The sequence below is a fragment of the Rhodnius prolixus genome, unplaced genomic scaffold, assembly GCF_049639745.1.
Source record: "Rhodnius prolixus isolate KJV_2025 unplaced genomic scaffold, Rpr scaffold_4, whole genome shotgun sequence".
Taxonomy (NCBI): domain Eukaryota; kingdom Metazoa; phylum Arthropoda; class Insecta; order Hemiptera; family Reduviidae; genus Rhodnius; species Rhodnius prolixus.
In genome coordinates, this window is record NW_027411614.1 from 24611394 (window position 1) to 24631382 (window position 19989).

At 34.0% G+C, this 19989-nt stretch overlaps 1 protein-coding gene across 12 annotated transcripts in view; it reads right to left on the minus strand.

The window, feature by feature from the left end:
- LOC141455712 (pseudouridylate synthase RPUSD2-like) overlaps positions 1–19989 on the minus strand; it is an 880316-nt gene that overhangs the window by 746202 nt on the left and 114125 nt on the right. Inside the window, exon 1 of one of the 12 annotated variants that reach the window (XM_074130996.1) lies at positions 14812–15558. The exons of 6 other annotated variants lie outside the window; for them this stretch is intronic. In XM_074130996.1, coding sequence (XP_073987097.1) covers positions 14812–14958 — 147 coding nt within the window. In that variant the 5' untranslated portion in view covers positions 14959–15558. Of the gene's footprint in view, positions 1–14811; positions 15559–19989 lie in introns of those variants that run through there. 5 more of the 12 variants (XM_074130999.1, XM_074130997.1, XM_074131000.1 and 2 more) reach the window with 5 other exon arrangements.

Consider the following 19989-nt stretch of genomic DNA (forward strand, 5'->3'; position numbering starts at 1 on the left):
TCCAGTGATTCTAATTCACATCGGTGTTAAATTAAACTCTTAACATTCTGTTGACTCTATAAAATAATTTCATTAAGTAGGCAAATTTTCTTGAATGATATTGATATTCTCAATATTCTTTGAAACTTATTAAATATTGGGTTTGAAATAAAAAATCAATCATAAAAGTAAAAAATAATAATAATTTTCAAAAGTAGATTGTTATATTTATTACGAATGGCTAGAAAACGTAATGAACTTTAGAGATTCGTTCGTTCTGTCACAGAAACCTGTTTGGTCCACTATTTACTTTAAGTCACTATTCACAATTAACATTCTGTAAAATATTATCTAACAGTATTCTAGCTACTTACTTCTCAGTTACTGGTCCTCTATCTTTTCAAACATTTTATTTTTAATTAGCAGCTTCACTTCTCTTTCATCTGTTAGTATTCCAGTTTGGTAGTAGGGAAAAAAGGTCTACCAACTTGCTATACTAAGCAAAGAAGCACTTGTTTATTTTTAGGAATGTATAGAGCAAACAACATGTCACATAGCATCGCCAATTATCAGCTTTTTTTCTTTTTATTCGACGACATGAATGCCATGTATTGATCCTCCCAGCATCCATCTGGTCAGGATCAGGCTGTGCTATTCCCATTTATTATTTTTACCACCACGTCCTCCTAACAAAGTCATGTAAGGAATGGCTCACATGATAAATAGTCAATTCTAGCCATACAAGATTTACTTTTTTTATGGTAATTTACGTAACTAATTTTACTTTGTTTTTGAATTTAGAATTTGTACGAAAAAAACTGCACAACACACAAAATTTATACAGTAAAAAAGGCATTTCTACTTCAACTAATTTTCCCTCAAATTTTTTGAAGGTTTACTTTTACACATTTCATTCCTACAATTATTAAACAGGCAATTGGACCTCAAATGACACTTTAAAAGAAGCTAATCTCCACTTCTGTCCCAGAATTGTCTTAAGAAAACTTCTAACGAGTGAATTTCTCAAATAAAAGTTGAAAATCAACAAGGATGCATTCAGCGTAAAAACCTCAAAGAATTATTCGGCTATTTTCGTAAAAATGTTTCGGTCATTCACGCAAATTGAATCACGCTTTTCGAAATTTTTAAGAAAATTTACTCTTGTTTTTTAAATGTTTATTATCATAATTTAGCAATCAATTTTCACTTTTCTTTTTCTATCTTGCATTAGCCTTAGTCTGTCACCAAGTTCTACCATTTAGTCACTTTTCACAGCTACAATCCCATTAACCTATTATCTAATGTCAGAGAGATAGCACCACTGGCGCATATCGAGGTTATGTTTAGTTAGTAGCATCTCTTGGAAGAACACACACCAAGTTTCAGCCAGATCGGTCTATTTCTTTGTGTTTGGCATTCGTTTGAATCGAGGAAGTCGAGTGATTTTCAAAAAATGGACGAAAAAGAATTTCGTGTGTTGATTAAACACTACTTTATGAAAGGCAAAACGCCTCAGGAGACTAAAGAGAAGCTTGATAAACATTATGGTGACTCTGCACCTTCGATTAGAACAGTTTATAAGTGGTTTCAAAATTTTCGGAGTGGCCATATGGGCACAAGTGACGCTGAACGTTCTGGACGCCCTGTTGAGGTTACTACTCCAGAAATCATTGATAAAATCCATGATATGGTGATGGATGACAGAAGAGTGAAGGTGCGTGAGATTGCTAGTGCTGTGGGCATCTACATAATATTTTGCATCAACATTTGGACATGACAAAGCTATCCGCAAGATGGGTGCCGCGATTGCTCACGCTTGACCAAAAACGAAATCTTGTGAAGTGTTGCAAGGACGGTTTGCAGCTGTTTTAGAAGAATCCGCAGGAATTTAAGCGTCGTTTCGTCACTGTGGATGAAACATGGATACATCACTACACTCCTGAGACCAAAGAACAATCTAAACAATGGGTTACCAAGGGGGAATCAGCGCCAAAAAAGGCGAACACCGTTCCTTCGGCCGGAAAGATTATGGCGACTGTCTTTTAGGATTCGCAAGGAATAATCCTCATCGACTATCTGGAAAAGGGTAAAACTATTACAGGTGCATATTATTCATCGTTATTGGACCGTTTGAAAACCGAGCTGCAAGAAAAACGCCCACGATTGGCCCACAAAAAAGTCCTTTTCCATCACGACAACGCACCAGCTCACACCTCAGCAGTTGTGGTCGCAAAATTAATGGAAATAGGGTTCCAACTCGTTTCACGTCCCCCCTATTCTCCAGACTTGGCTCCCTCGGACTACTATTTGTTCCCCAATATGAAGAAATGGCTGGCGGGAAAAAGATTTTATTCAAACGTGGAGGTGATTGCAGAAACGAATGGCTATTTTTCAGACTTGGACAAATCCTATTATTCGGAAGAGATCAACAAACTAGAGCAGCGTTGGACGAAGTGTATAAGCCTAAAAGGAGACTATGTTGAAAAATAAAAAAGGTTTACCCCAAAAAATTAAGTAGTTTTTATTTTTGCACGGACTTTTCAAACGACCCTCGTAATAGAGTGAGACGGTAACATAGTTGTAATAAAATTCTTAATACCAAACTGATTAATGAACAAACTCTGATGAAGAGTAAAGTCCGAAACTGATCAGGAATACTAGAAACATCCATCACTGTACAGGGTGTATAAGGAGGAGTGGTCGAAACTTCGGGAGGTGATTCAGCAGCTCAAATGCAACAAAAAATATTCTATTCACTTTGGCCCGATTCTCAATAGTGTCCAAGATATTCGCATTTTTAACTTTTCCGTCGATTTTCGCGTTTTTCACCATAAAAACGGGCCGTAACTTTTCTATCCTTTATCCTACAACAAATCTGCTTATTCCAAACGAAAGAGCATTAAATTTCCTATAAATATGCTCAATACAGAGCCTCAAAACGATTCTTATAACAATGAAATTTTTACTTGAATGTCTAAAAATTTCGCTCTCGATGATTTTTGTTAAAATTTTCAACTGCATTTTTTCAATGGTTAATGAATGAAGGAGTCACATAATTTCAGAAAAAGTTGCGCATTTATTGAGCTTCAAGACCATATGGATTTTTTTGGTTTTTAATAAAACCCTACCCCGAACAGTGGTAGTCAATGCAGAAAACTGGGATTTTGCGTAACCGACTTTTCACTAGTAATTTACTTAAATGTCAAATTTTTGGAGAAGGAACACCCAAGACTCGTCACCAGTAATGACACTTGTGACTTTTTTTCTCTTCCCGAAGTTGAAAAATCACTTCAAGGGAACTCATTTTGGGACAGTCGAAAACATTCAAACGGCTGTAACCTAGCATCTAAAGGCTATTCCAGTATCGGAGTTCGAGCACTGCTATGAGGAGTGGAAGAAACGTCTCCAGCGCTGTGTGGCTTCAGAAGGAAGTTATTTTGAAGGTGACAATATAGAATTGTAATTCTTTTTGAATAAAAAATTTTTAAAAAAATCAGTCTCATTACTTAATTTACAGACCTCGTATTTCACGCTCTTCTTATGAAATACATTGGTCTTATGCATTTCTAGAAATTATATTTCTTCCAAACTAATGAAATATTCAATTCTGATGCCTTGTGCCACCGCCTTTGTGTTTAAAACTTGATATTAATTGATTTTTATTTGCCATTTTCTAACTCAACATTTGTACTCATATTTGGAGTAATAGAAAATACTTTCAATGCTTAACATCTGTCCCAGTTGTTTGGGCACAAAACAATCTATAAAAATTAAATCTAAATAATTCTGCAGAAACAGTAATGCTTGAGTAAGACAGAGAGGGAGGATAAAGACTTAACGACAAAACAAATAAAGACCAACAAACGATTTGGTGATTATAGTACTTATTTGTAATCAACAAAGCGATAAGTTTGGTCCATTTAGCGACAAACAAACAAAAATTACTACTCCAGAAAACCAAACAATACGACTTACAAGCGCAAATGGCCACCAGTACTCAATGCACCATTAACAAAAAAATTGAACATTAACAAACAGAAAACAGAAACAAGCTGTAAAGTTAAAGATATAACAAAAGAACTTTATAATACAAACAAAGCAGTTTAAGTTTAAATAAAGCAATTTTTTTTTTCTAACAGTTACTTTATAATACAAATGAACTAATCTTTGTAGTAGTATTATTTAAATTAAAATACTTCTAATTCATTCTTAATGATATCAATTAAAACACGCTTTTCTTCTGGCAAACAGATAACGCTGGTAATTTGGATGGTAAGTATCATGTTCAAAGTACTTACGTTTGTTTTAATTTAATCGGTTCATTTTATTAATACTTCAAAACAATTAATTGTACTAATTTATAGTTTAAAAATTTGATTTAATTAACAATTAAAAAGATTTAATAAATCATCCTAAAATTCCTCAATCAGTTCGCGCATTTTTATGCTGAGTAACATTGAACTCTTATTTCAAGGACAAAGAAAAAAATCATTTTAGAAATAACTGAATAATTACGAGGGGCTTTTAATTATTGTGGCAAAGTCAACTAGAATACATTTTTTCCATCAGCTTAATCTTTTGTAAACTAGCAATCGTATACTGGTATACTCTGGTATTTTGTTTTATACAATTATAATTATGCGAAGATTGGTGCAAAGTATATTCTACTAACGAGTCTTTTTGATTACCTCAGTGTCACTGCAGAGAGCCAGGCGTAGTTGGTATTACCAACAAAGTCTATCATTGATTAAAGCAGCTATGTGTGATCAAAGCTAACAAATATGCCAACACCAGATCGACAAACAAATGATAGAAGGTCATGTGTTCACACATTTTTCTCTGCATGGCCCTCAGGGAATGTGAATGTGAATGAATCCCATGATAAGCATAAAATGATTAAAAACTTCGCACATCTGAAACGAACTTATCAAAAGTTTGTTCTGTGAAATATGTCCAAGCACTTGACACTTGTTTAGAAGGAGAGAGCGACAGTTGCCAACATTTCCTGCCGCAAGAAGTGAAGTGAAAGATACATCACGTTTGATAATGGTTCGCATTGCTGGCCAATAATTATTGTAATTATTCAGAGGTCTGGTACAGTTTGATCGGTGGTCTAAAGAAGGACTTTAGGCCTTTTGTCGCAACCATTCTAAGATAGTTATAGTTAAATGTTTGCTAGGAACACTTGTGGTTCATATGGCAATTAACTACAGGATGTTTACGGAGACAAACTAGATTTCATGCGCAGGATATTTCCTCCACAGCTGGATCATTGTGTTATACCTTTGTTTCCTTATTCACTTCTTGATGAATCCCCTAAATTTTTATTATCCACATTCTTAAACGAAACCTTTCTAGGGCGGTGGACTGGAAGAGAGTTTCAAAATAGAACTGGCTCACTTCGTCTGAGCTCCAAAATGTCCCGCTAGTCAATACCGTAAAGGGATTCCTAAAGAATAGAGGTCATCTAACAACAAAGCTCTGGCTGCTACTGTGTTGACACAAGTAAATGATTCCTGATTATCTCTGCAATCGTCCGCCAACATTTGGAGTGGAATTCAACGTTACCAAAGTAAAGGTACTCATTTTTCATTTTTTGATATATTTTGGTAAGACTTCATAAAAATATTCACAAATACAACCATACCATGATAGTCGAAATTCTAAAAGTGTATTCCCATTTCAGGGAACATAACGTCCCTGTGGTTATTCCAGCCTAACAACACAAACAATCCGTTACAATGAGTGTCTCTCACAAAATACACATAGGGCCTGCCAGAGGTAGTTGGCGTATGCAATCATTTGGGTTCTGCGTAACCCACAGGTTCACATACACACTTACATATTTGTACGCTACAATAAACCCATTCTCATTTACCAACATTGGCTTTTGAAAGCGAATCCATCCCTGCACTTTGTTCATTAATAATAATAATAATAACGAAATCTTGGCTAGCCTGTTTTGATTTTCAACGAACTTATCGAAACAAGATGGAGCTAGCTAAATTTTTAATAAAATGAAAATATAAGAACATTGAGATGCTTACCTAAGGTTTCATTAAACTGTCCTTTATTATCAAGCTACTTAAATCTTCAGTTAGGTACGGAAATACAAATTAGTATTAAAATATTTATTAAGAAGAGATGCAGATAAAGAACATTGCGTTTGGACCAAACCCAGTCCTTCAGAACTGTAAACCTGATGTTGATTCGCTCTTATAAATCATATACGTATGTAGAGAAACATATAAAAATAATAAACATATGGAACGAGAGAGAAGGTTACATGCTATTAACCAATCGAACGAAAAATACTGACCGATAGTTATCGATTGTACATCTACTTTAAATAGTCACCATTTGTATAATTTATAGCACACAAAATCTCTCAAACATGTTTTGATCTTTAAAAATAACCATTTTTCAGGAAAACGATCGATTATTATTTATTGGGAAATCAAATCTATAAATTTAAAATTCTAAAAATAAATCGGATATTTTGAAATATCGAAATCGAAAAAGCTAAGATATGCTGTGGTACTGGATTCGATTCCGTCATTTGGTCATGGATTTTATTCAAAGGTTAATTAGAAGAATTAAATAGTAAAGTACATTTAAACTGCATTGCTAATGCTCAAAGTCAGTTATTGCCAATGTGGAGTCATAAAAACAAATTTTGTCCACAAATCGGCTTTAACATTTCACGCGGAAGGAATTAACTTCATCTTAGGATCGCAGTAATTTCAGTATTTTCTAGAATCCTGATTGGTTGCCTTCTGATCAGGGACTTGTTTTAATTACATTCACTATTTTTTCAATTACTGTGCGCTGTTGACACGGATCGGAAATTACCCAATTCACTGCAACTTTTTGCTGCAATTCGGACAGAAAATCAATTCTAGAAAGAGGCTTTTTTTTATGCCTTGATACTTTCTATGAAAATTATGTAAATTTATCAAATAAGCATTTAGGCAATAATCTGGAGTCAAGATAATAACAGAAAATCTACTTATATTACCAATCAGGAGTCGAAATGATCCCGATATAATTACGTGTAATGCCAATCTGGAGTCAAAATTCAAGTAAACTAATCTGCAAAAAGAAACTAAGAATTCCGCGTCTTCAGCTCATGACAAATGGTGAGAGAGTGGGGATAGCATATCTAAGAGCATTTCGGGATAGCTATGAGATGTGGGGAAACAGAGACCATTCCTATTTTTATGGAGTCAAATTGACTTCGGATTGGCAATGCAGTGTTAATAGTAGTTACCGTTCACTACCAATACTTTGGTAGTAAAGGGAAAGGCTGCCTGAAATAATAGGCATTGCTTTTACTTGTTAACAAATTCAAAGTTGATCAAAATGGGTTCTAACACCCTAGATACTATTTTAATATAAATTTTATTTCATGAAAAGTGGCAAAATCATGTAGATTTGTTCTCAAGTAAAGAAAACCGTTTGGGTTAATTTAAAAAGAAAATCAAGGTAAATCGGAAAACTAAAAATCATGCGATGCGTTCCATCCATTATCACATTTCCACCCGAACTTGTTTTTATAGAACTCCAGAAACTAATTATTTAGATCAATACGTTCTTTTTTTAGTTATGACGTTATGAGACATCTCCGCAAGTCCATTGCGTACGTTCGCGTGTACTCTAATAATTCTCGAACAGAAGGGGGTTTTCTCAAAAATAAAATGGAACCTTAATTTCAAAAAAATGTGCGCTACTTACAAAATTAGAACTAAACAAAAAATTTGATAATAATTAGAAGAAAAAAAAATGTTTAAGACACAAAATACCATAAATAATAAAAGTTCAAACAGATAACGGAAACCGCTCTGTTTAGGCATGTTTTTAATCTTTAAAATAAAAAAACTTAGGAGGGGGGAGAATTAGATCGTAAACGTCACCATAGTAACGATATTTCCACAGTTGGAAATAAATCATGGTACTAACGCCTTCCACGGCAATGCAATAAAGCTTGGCTGGTCTTGAATTAAGTCAGAGCGATATTAAGCAATGCTTTTGATATTGCTTCGCCAATATGTCGCTAAAAATAAAAACAAAAATAATTAGCTTACAAAATAAAAAAATATTTTAATGCAATTACTTTTATTGTGGAATTTTAAATTTGGTTTCCAGAGAGTTCTGGGCGAGAGATAGGGTTAAGCTATCCTCTAATGTGCCTATGTGTAATGAACGAACTCATTACCAGTATAGTGCATAAGAAATTCAATCCTTAATTTTAAATTCAAAATTTGAAAAATATTGTAGAGTAGAAAATTCATTTCATTAAATAAACTTCGTAGTTTTCGCTTAAAATAATATACTGATGGACAAAAAAAGCGATTTAGGGAGACAAGATGTCATTCAAGAAGAGATGTTCAGCAGAGAGAGAGACGATAGGTACATCCGGCACCTGGCTTTGCGAAACAGGAGCATAACGAGAAATGAGATAAAAAGTCTCATAAGGCAAGTCCGAAATGTTTCCATCTCCAGCAGGACTGTTAGAAGAAGACTTAATAAAAGTAACCTTAGAGCCAGACATCTTGCTCGTGGCCCTCTCCTTACCACAGTCCATAAAATCACCAGGCTTCAGTTTGCACGTGAACATGTGAATTGGACTTAAGACAACTGGAAGAGAGTTCTCTTTACAGATGAGGTGAGAGTAGGCCTAAATTCTTCAGATGGCCGTAGTTACAAATGGCTTATTTTTTCAGCCAACAATATTTTGAAAATACAAAATTTGCACAAATTGGAAATAATAAAAAAAATAAGGGTGGTGCGTTAATTTTGTCCATCAGTGTATTTAGAGAAAAAAATAGATTTATGTAAACTGCAATAAGAGGATGTTGTCAAGTTATTGATAACTTCAATGTTGATAAGACGAAATTGGGCGAATTTAGGATTTTTCTCTTGTATTAATAAACCTTAAATCTTTTAATATACTTTAACATTAAACCTACCAATGACCATATTTTAAATTTGGTTTAAATTTTCCAAATACAACGTCATCATACCGCCATTAAACTTCACGACTTTTCCTAAAATATGCGTACAATTGTTTTTTTAATATTCACTTCTTTTCCTAATATTTAATTTTTGAGAAAAATATGTAGTCCGTCTTAACTACAGCGTCCGGTCATTTGACCGGCTGAATATTTTCATTTTATTTACTTATTTTAATATTATATTTTAATTATTTATTTATTTTTGCAACAAAATTCTCTCGAAAACTCAATTTGATAATGCATTTATCAGTTTCATGTGCATATGTGCAAAACTGTTATATATCTCTTCCAAGGACAATTGTTCCAAACAAAGTCAAGATGCAGATTTACTCAGTACTTGCCAAATAAACCGGACAAATTTGGTACCAAATCTTGGCTAGCGTTCGATGCAATAAAAGGCTTTCCATTTTTGGGAAAACGTGAAAGCAGAGAACCTATAGTTCCGCTTGGGGAGTTTGTCGCTCTGAAATTAGTAGAAATGTATACAGCTCGTGGAAGAAATATAACCGTGGAAAATATCGGAGATGGTGTCAACAAATAGTTTTCAATATCCTAGACTTAGGCCCGGGATAAATGCATGGATTTTGTATAAAAAACTACCGGAAGTGAAATTTCAAGGCAAAACTTTGTATTACCATTGCAAAAGCAAGGCAAATATTAGTACACGAACCAGTGGTCAGAAAATAGCCAAATAAGATACTGCAAAGGCAATAAGACTAAAAAATGCTGTCCAAAATGTAAAAAATACGTATGTGGGAAATTTGCAATTGAGAAGCCTATAATTATAAAAAATGATGCAAAAAAGAGTAAAATCTACGAGATTTATTTTTAAACAAAAGAAACTACGCTTTTTCATTGTTAAATAATTATTATCTTCATTCTAGAATGAGAAATTTAAATAATTTTAAAGTCCGGTCATTTGACCAGATAGTTATGCATAAATGTCGACAGGTTTAGTGTTAAAATATACCCGACTATTTCAATATGTGGGCACACATTTATTTCTTACAAGATGCTGAATTCTTGTATTGGCCACTAACACTAGTAAATACTTATTATTGGATCCTCACAGCATTCATCCTTACTTGAATCTCATAATATCATTCAATTCTACCTTAGATAAGTTCACCAATAACTATAATTTCAAAGGAAACAATTATATTAATTATAACTACTACCGACTTGTTTTGAATTTTATTATTCCTACAAAAAACAACACAAGGTATTTGGAAATAAGGCATCAAATAATATTTAATTCTTAGCCCTCTTGTTGCTCTTTTCGTGAAAATAATATTGAATATTTGAATAAACAAAAAATCATTAAAATTCAAATCAAACAGAATATAAAAGTGATGTTTTTATAAACAAAGAGGTGTCCTTTGTGTACTTTTACAAGAAAGGAAATACAAAAATTTGGTAAACAAACAAGAAGGTCTCAATTCCAAGAGGAGTAACAAATTTTAACAAGAATTAAGAGGCCACTCTTATCTTACTCCTCCAATTAATAAGTGTTCCAAAGAATTTAATAAATATCAAGCTACACATTCTAATAAAAACAGTAATTGCACAATAAAAAATTAATAAAAATCCATTTATCTACTAGAAATAAACAATTTTTTTTATTTCAAAAAAAGAACAATAAATATAAATAACAAAAGACAAAAAAAAACTTTACAAGAGGCGTTTATCAAATTGGGCAATCATATATTAGACTTAGAGCTGCCATGAGTGGTTCTTATCACACATTGCTGTAACCACACGGAATTTAAAGGAAAGAGAAAACATTAAAATGTAATATAACTTGCTTATCTTATCAAAATTACTTTTTAAAGACCCAAAATTAGACGTAACTGTTTCATAAACAAATAAGGTAGCAAATCAAATCCCTTACACTGAATGTATCACACCAGCGCCATTTATACTTGCTTTATTTATACTTCTTCATTTAGTTTTTTCTGGTAAATAACAAAAGTTCTGCAAATAATAATCAATAATACGAAATATTTAAGTAAAACTTTAAAATAGAGAACAATTAGAGCGCCACGGTAGCCGAGCGGTTAGAGGCGAGACCTGCGAAGCTAAGATGTATTGTGGTACTGGGTTCGATTCCCGGTCTTAGGCCTTGGATTTTATTTAATGGTTAATAAAAGAAATTTACATGGTACTGGGTTCGATCCCCGGTCTTAGGCCTTGGATTTTATTTAATGGTTAATAAAAGAAATTTACAGTAAAGTACGTTTGCTAGTCGCCTCCGTCACGACACCTAATTGGTAGTTGGACGTTAAGCCCCGGCTGAAAAAATAGGCGATTACTTTACTTTACTTACAGAACAATTTTTTTCATGACCATTTCCGGGAAAATAATCGATATAAAAAATAATAGTAATATTGATAGCATTGGTGAGTATTATTATAAAAGAGTCCAATTTGATGCATGTGGATAGCAAAGCCAAGGAAGCGATCTCCCTATAACATACATCTCCTTCCTCAATTTTAGTCTCCGATATTAAAAATTATGCAACATTATGAGTGCTATACCGAATGGCAGCGGTTATACAAATTGCCAAAGGCGAGAAAAGGCCCAATTCTACCCAGCCATCCAATCTAGTGTCCCCAAAAGACCATGGTTTTACAGATATAAAAACTACAATAGGGAGTTTGTTAGCCCAGTCATTAGAATGCGATTTAATCACAATTATTCGCCGCACCATCTAGCCAGGATTGGTGTGGAAACATCTCACAAGTGTTCCTGTACTTCTGGAATAATAGCAGACGCTAACCATCTAATCCTGGAATGTGCTAACAATACTAAAGGAAGAGGTCGATTGTGGAGGGCTGTTCTAGCGTCTGGATGTCCTTTACCTGCCAATCTAAACACTATACTTTCATCTGATGTTGGCAACATCTACACAAAACTCTTTGAGTTCATAAAAAGCAACAGGATAACTCTATAAATATTCAATATACTAAAGAAGCTTCGAAAGAAGAATTTAATGGCTGATTTGCTAAGCTCAAGAGGCCAAAAACAAGGTAAAACTCTGGATAATTGAATAATTTCATTCTTACTAAAATTATTCGGAGGTAAGAGATTAGCTAAATAGTTAGAGCACAGGATTCTACCGCGGAGATCTCAGGTTCGATTCCAGCTCCTGGCACTTAGATTTTCACTTCCTAAAAGCTTCATTCAGCTCATTGTCCGGTAGCCGGCCGTGCACTGGAAGAAGCTCTGGGCGCCAGCAACCTCACATGTTGACGCGCCTTAAATTTAATATATATATATCTATACTGTAACACACTATATTACACAAAATGGCAATTTTATAGAACCCTAACATCCCTAAAAAGTATTTTCCAAGAAATATTATCCAAATCCAAGTTACAGGTTCAAGTAAAGAGGGTTAAGTATACTATAGTACAGCGTTTCCCAAATTTTTTTGACCGCGGCCCGGTACGAGATTTAAAATTTTTTCGCGACCCACCTTATAAAAAAAACATTTATTTACGAGACCAATTTATTTTTTTTATAAAAATCAAAATTCAAGTTATTTGTTTGTTTATTTCATACACAAAAATTGCAAAATAATTACAGAACAAAAACATAAGTAATTAAAGACAATCCATTATCTTCATTTAAAACTTAAAGTAAATTTTGTTTTACATATTTTGACTTCAGTGCGAAGGATGATGTGGTTTTCCATCACATAGTAATTTCAAATTAGGACTTAATGATGTTAATTTTATTCTGAAATTAGGTTCGACATCCAGTCTGTTTCGATACTTATTTTTTAAGTACACCAAGGCTGAGAACGCAGTTTCACACGTATAAGTGGTGACAAAAGGCATTAAAAATTGTATCGCTTTTTCGCTTACGCTTGGATATTCCTTTTGACAGCGCAACCAAAAATTAATTAGTGGTACAGTTTCAAACACTTTTTTAAGATCGGCGTCGCATGAAATTTCAATTAAATTATCATAAATTATCACTAAGATTAAGCATTTCTTCCTTTTCAATATCGACTGAAGGCACTGAATGACTGAATCGAAATCAGCCAATCAGAGCATCCGAATTTAAACGGTCCGGTAGGAAACGGTGGTAAAGGATTGCCACCTGCAGTACTTGAAAAAGTTTCGAAAAATTTTAAATTTAGAGTAAAATGTTATAGATTTTTTTGTGTTTTTACAATTTTTGCCACGACTCAGCTGAATTTTTCAGCGACCCGGTGTCGGGTTGCGACCCACACTTTGGGAAACGCTGCTATAGTATACAGCTGATGAATGTAAACTCACACTGTGCCCTGAACAACCTCTGTTTCATTTCGATCCCTGACCTAACTTTCATGTTCTCGTTAATGTAATTGTGTTACCTCTAAACAAATTACTTTACTTTGAACAAAAAAAAAAGGAAGAAAAGAAATAGTTACAAAATGAGTAAACCCCAGTTTTTTACGAGTTGTTCAATGAATAATTATTCAAATGTAAAGTTTAGAGGAACAGTAAGAGCTAAAATCGAAAATTTGCACTATTACAGAAGATAAAGAAAGTAAAATATGTAAAATATTATATTTTTTTTTGCACATTTCGCTGTAGGATAAAAAAAAAAGATTATTAAACTTCACATATTAAAAGATTTTTCCAAAGCGAAAGACAAAAGATAAGGAAATTGAATTTTACTACAAGGAAATACGTAGAACAATGCTAGGTTCTTTGCCCTGTAAAGGATGCAGTATAAACAAACACAAGGCTCAAACAAGCTTCCGGAGAATGCCGCTAGCTAATGTTATTATCTTTGTGGGAAGAATAATAATAAAAAAATAAATATATTAATACTCGTAATAATAAAGATCATAGAAATAAGGAGATTTTTTAAATATATACATATATTTTTTTCTTCCAGATAAAAAAATTATGTATACACATGCAGATGGAATAAGTAACCATAATAATAGTATTCATAATATTAATAAGTTATAACTATAAATTAAGAAATAAGAAACAAACAATTCTTTGTATATACAACATATCGAACGAAATCATTTACCAAGAATCAAAACCATTGTCAGAAATGAAAAGAAATGCGAGAAGGATCAAATGAAAACAAATTTCTATGAGCTATGTGAGGTAGAAATCCATTTTATTTTATTATAATTCCCTGAAATAAATTAGTTGAGGGATACAGAAGTTCATATAAATATAGATTATAATTCTTTACAGAACGTTTTAACGAAAGCATTTGAACTTTATTTAACTTCGTAATTTTGGGGAAAAAAAGTAAATAACGCAGACATAATTTTAACTTTACTAAACGAAAATATATTTAAGAATTATGAATAATTCCCTCTCTGTACACTTATCGGCCTTGATACTAAATTAACTTTGATATAGAAGAAAAATGGACAATAAAAGAAGTTACGATATTACTAACGTTTAGCCTTTATTACTAAATTGTATTAAATTTTTAACTGAACTTAGCACGAACTTATAGTAGTTTCGGCAATGATATGTTGTATAAACGTGCAGACTTAATGTCAACAATTCGGTGAATATATTATAATTCTTCATCAAACGTTTTGACGTTTAACTTTCTAATTTTGAAAAAATCAATCAATCAATCAATTATTGGTGCAGAAACAATTTTAATTTTATTAAATAACAGAAAAAACGTAGAACATCGCACTTCATTATTTCAAAAATATACAAAACAAAAATCGTAACGCCGGCAAAATTTTAACGTTTATGGGCGCAGTACTTCGAAATATTTTGAATTTCATTAAGAGAAAATTTTATTTACTTCATTAGCATTATTTTTCTTTGAGGCCTACCTGTCGGTGGTGAGGCGTAGGTATGTGTATAAACGCAGGATGAGGAGGCGGACCTAACGGAGGCGGCGGAGGCAGCAGCTGATGAGGCGGTAGCGGTAGAGCTATTCCCCATGGTAAAGCTAGCCATGGCGCAGGATGCTGCATCATGCCGTCTCTATTATTACACTTTTTGTCAACAAACAAAATTAACTTAAGATTTCCCTTTGTAATTTTTTTAAAAATTATGACCGATTTAAAAGTAAAAACAAAAGTTTTTACAGTTAATATTTGATTATACAATTATCGGCCAAAATATATGCGAATATGTAAATTTCGCGATCTTTTTTATTTAATAGTATTCCCAACTGAATATAGACCGTACTCGCTGGACATGCACTGCTACTGGCGGACGGACACAGACTGAATCAAATGTGGAACCAGCGCCGGCGTCTCCCCCACCTCACCCTAATACACGGACAGAGGACCGCCTCCCACCAATCCACCACAACGGAGCGGCACACCACCCCATCGCTTTTGCCGCCTCCAACACACGCAGTACACTCGCCCTCTTCTCAAACACCTGATCAGTAGATTTAATTAGAGAAGCGCTATACAAATAGTTCGGCATTACCACAACACACATACACGTGCATAAATCATAATTCGGAATTATACGATTGCAATGAATAAAGCCCGGTACAGACTTTTTTTTAAATTATTATTATTCTGGTTTTGGCTGTAGCTTGCACAGACGGAGCAGTTTAATGTCATATTCTATTTTAAGATCCTATTAGGTTTGGCATGATTTGACTTCAATAATTTCATAAAGTTTTTAAAATAAAGTAAAGTCTAATTAAATTATTATATAAAATCTCAAGCGAAATTAAAGTAAAACAAAAATCAAAGCATTTTTCCGTCAGAACTCACTAATCTCACTTACGAGTGACTTCAAGATCAAATTAATTTCATAAAATTCAAGTTTGGACATTGCTTAAATTAAAAAATATACATATATACGAGGGTCGTTTGAAAAGTCCGTGCAAAAATAAAAACTACTTAATTTTTTGGGGTAAACCTTTTTTATTTTTCAACATAGTCTCCTTTTAGGCTTATACACTTCGTCCAACGCTGCTCTAGTTTGTTGATCTCTTCCGAATAATAGGATTTGTCCAAGTCTGAAAAATAGCCATTCGTTTCTGCAATCACCTCCTCGTTTGAATAAAATCTTTTTCCCGCCAGCCATTTCTTCATATTGGGGAACAAATAGTAGTCCGAGGGAGCCAAGTCTGGAGAATAGGGGGGATGTGAAACGAGTTGGAACCCTATTTCCATTAATTTTGCGACCACAACTGCTGAGGTGTGAGCTGGTGCGTTGTCGTGATGGAAAAGGACTTTTTTGCGGGCCAATCGTGGGCGTTTTTCTTGCAGCCCGGTCCAATAACGATGAATAATATGCACCTATAATAGTTTTACCCTTTTCCAGATAGTCGATGAGGATTATTCCTTGCGAATCCCAAAAGACAGTCGCCATAATCTTTCCGGCCGAAGGAACGGTGTTCGCCTTTTTTGGCGCAGATTCCCCCTTGGTAACCCATTGTTTAGATTGTTCTTTGATCTCAGGAGTGTAGTGATGTAATCCATGTTTCATCCACAGTGACGAAACAACGCTTAAAGTCCTGCGGATTCTTCTGGAACAGCTGCAAACCGTCCTTGCAACACTTCACACGATTTCGTTTTTGGTCAAGCGTGAGCAGCAATCGCGGCACCCCTCTTGCGGATAGCTTTGTCATGTCCAAATGTTGATGTAAAATATTATGTACCCGTTCATTCGAGATGCCCACAGCACTAGCAATCTCACGCACCTTCACTCTTCTGTCATCCATCACCATATCATGGATTTTATCAATGATTTCTAGAGTAGTAACCTCAACAGGGCGTCCAGAACGTTCAGCGTCACTTGTGCCCATATGGCCACTCCGAAAATTTTGAAACCACTTATAAACTGTTCTAATCGAAGGTACCATAATGTTTATCAAGCTTCTCTTTAGTCTCCTGAGGCGTTTTGCCTTTCATAAAGTAGTGTTTAATCAACACACGAAATTCTTTTTCGTCCATTTTTTTAAATCACTCGACTTCCTCGATTCAAACGAATGCCAAACACAAAGAAATAGACCGATCTGGCTGAAACTTGGTGTGTGTTCTTCCAAGAGATGCTACTAACTAAACATAACCTCGATACGCGCCAGTGGTGCTATCTCTCTGACTTTGCACGGACTTTTCAAGCGACCCTCGTATATATATATAAATATATAATAAAGTAAAATACCGACTCCGTCTGTTCATTGTATAGATCAGAAAGTATGGAACATATCTTGATCCAGTGCCCTATTTATGATTCTATCAGGAAACATTTACCTCAAGTACTACTCAATAAAAATGAAATGAATTTATACCAAAAATTGCTAATAATTGAGTCTCTTGACCATCTAAATAAATTGTATTATTTCACTATTGAAGCCCTTAAAATAAGATCGTTTATTCTAAATGAATAGTGGCTCTAAAAACTGTTCATTTGGAATAAACTATTTAGAAACTATATGCAGAAAACACTATTTAGTTATTTCTTATTATTATTATATTTGTATTGTTTTAATATTATTTTCTATTTATTATTATTGTTATTATTATTATTTTTCTTTCATACTGGAATTAGAACTGTTATTTTAGTTATTATGTCAGTTGCAAATTAATTTTAGTTTATGTATTTTATTTACTTTTTAGTATTGACATTATTATTAATTTCAAGATTATCTAAATTTCATTAGCACAGAACCCCTGTAATGTGTTAATTCACGAAATACAGAATTTTTCTATTCTATAATAAAGTATTAGATTAGAATATGATTATTATTAGGATGGTCTCGCTAAAAATATTACTCGAGTTTTGATTACCAATAATTTTTAAAATAACCTGCTTAAGTAACCGATGTTGCCAGTGATGTAACGGTACAATTTGAAAATCAAGAAAGTAATTTATTACTTCTGCTACACATTTTGGGTTCAGACTAGAGAACAGAAAACATTTTATAGAAAAATTTAATATAAAACATTAATTAGAAAACATGAACTAAAAATAATGGATGGCAGGGGATGAGCTAAGTGTTTTAGCGTATGGATTTCCAAGCGAAGATCCCAGGTTCAAATCTGGCTGCTGGCCCTTAGATTTTTCTCTTCCAAGGAGCTTCTTACAGCTCACTGTGTGGTTATGTACAATGTGGGCTTTAACAATGTTTAAAGGTTGGCAGTGCGCTGCGAAATCGCTAAGGGCGCTAATAAACTCAGATAATGACGCGCCTTAAAATTAACAAAGACAAAGAAAAAGCATTGGAATGAAACTTTTATTTGCTTGGAATAGGGCAAAGCAAAGGTAGCAGTAACAAACAATAGTTTAGAGAGAAATAAGATTGCTATAATATGTGAAAAGGTTTTCAGAGATTTGAACTGAAATTTATTGAATTTTGACGTTCTCTTAATTTGAAAGTGGAAGAATTACCTTTCGATCACCTTATGTTCAGTTGAAGGCGTATCACTTTTGTTTCAAATTGATTTTCACCGCAATTGATGATTGGGTTTCTGAAGTGACGCTCCACTCAAATATGTCTTTATATTGATGTAACATAACATTTAAGCCAAGTAACAATTAGTATAAATTTCTAGTTTGTAGAAGACCTTAAGACCTAGGTCGTAAGAGTGTTTCGCTCCAGTTTGTTTTTTATGCAGTTCCAGGGCTCCACGAAGGCACCATATTTTTTGAAAATTTTCACGCTCAGTTTTTTAAAAGCTTTGCTTTGAATGGAACCCCCACACGAGACTCAAACGAATTGACCTCAATCTGAGGTATAAAATGTTGAAAAGACTACTTGACAAACGATCAAAACTGACCCTGACGAACAAACGAACACTATATACCGCTCTACTTGCCTCAATATGGACGTACGGAATATAACTCTACGGAAGCGTTAAAAGATCAAACATCAACCGACTTCTGACCTTACAATCAACAATTCTAAGAACAATAGTTAACGCTCCCTTCTACGTCTTCAATCACACAATACAGTCTGATCTAAATATTCCTCTCGTCTCTGAAATAGCCCAATCTCGATACACAAAACTCCGCTCTGATTACAACCCTCTGATCCACATGTTCACTACAACACTTCCTTCAAATCCACTTCGCAGACTAAAGCGGAGGTAGCCAAGCGACCATCTCAACACATAACGCCGATCTCCTAGGATGGTTGCTGTGTAAGCTTGCCAATCTGGCGGACTAACAGCTTCCATTATTGGATGGTCGTCGTTCACTCCACTAACGCCTCTTCGTGGACTTGCATGTGCGCGTATATGTAAGTACACATATATACACGCGTGGAGGTGTATTTGCGCTGACCTTATCTCTCATCTCTTTTGCTTATTGCATTGACTACAGTTGCAACATAAATAAACTTAAAAAAAAAATGAAAAGGGAAAAACGCCACAACTGTCGTTAATTAAACGTTAGTATGCAGCGATTACTCCAGTAATCACATGTACAAATTTAAAAATAGCAAGATTTGAAATCGGATGATTTCAACGGCCTGTAGCAAAGTAATTACTTTGCCAGACCAGGGTATTGCTCTATGGAAAACAAGGTACCAAGAGACCGGAGGTACTTGATCGGCGCTGTAAGGACTTGCTTGCAAAGATAGCAGGAAGACGAGCCTAAGTCTCTGGAAGGGGGCCATCAAAAGAACTAGTAGTTATTCAAACTGTAAATGCAAGCAATGGCTTATGGCCTAAGTTGAATATTGCTTTGAAATTTTCATTGACTAAGTAAAATTATTATCAACAATATGACTAGACATCGTCAAGAGCAGCAGATTATTGTAGTTATTTACGCAAACCTAGGATAAACGAAGGCGCAGTTAAGAAAACACTTCTTTAAGTGATGTCGCAACAATTTTACTTTCACAATTAATACGATGTCATTGACGAACAAAGTACCGCTCTATTTGGAAATGCCATTTAAAAATTATAAATATATAACAGGAATAAGAGCCTGACGGAGTTTTAATCACAATACTGTTGACGAAACCTTTTTTTAAAAACCAAAAAACAAAGTAACCACGCCAAAACTAATTATTTATATCATTGCACAGAATG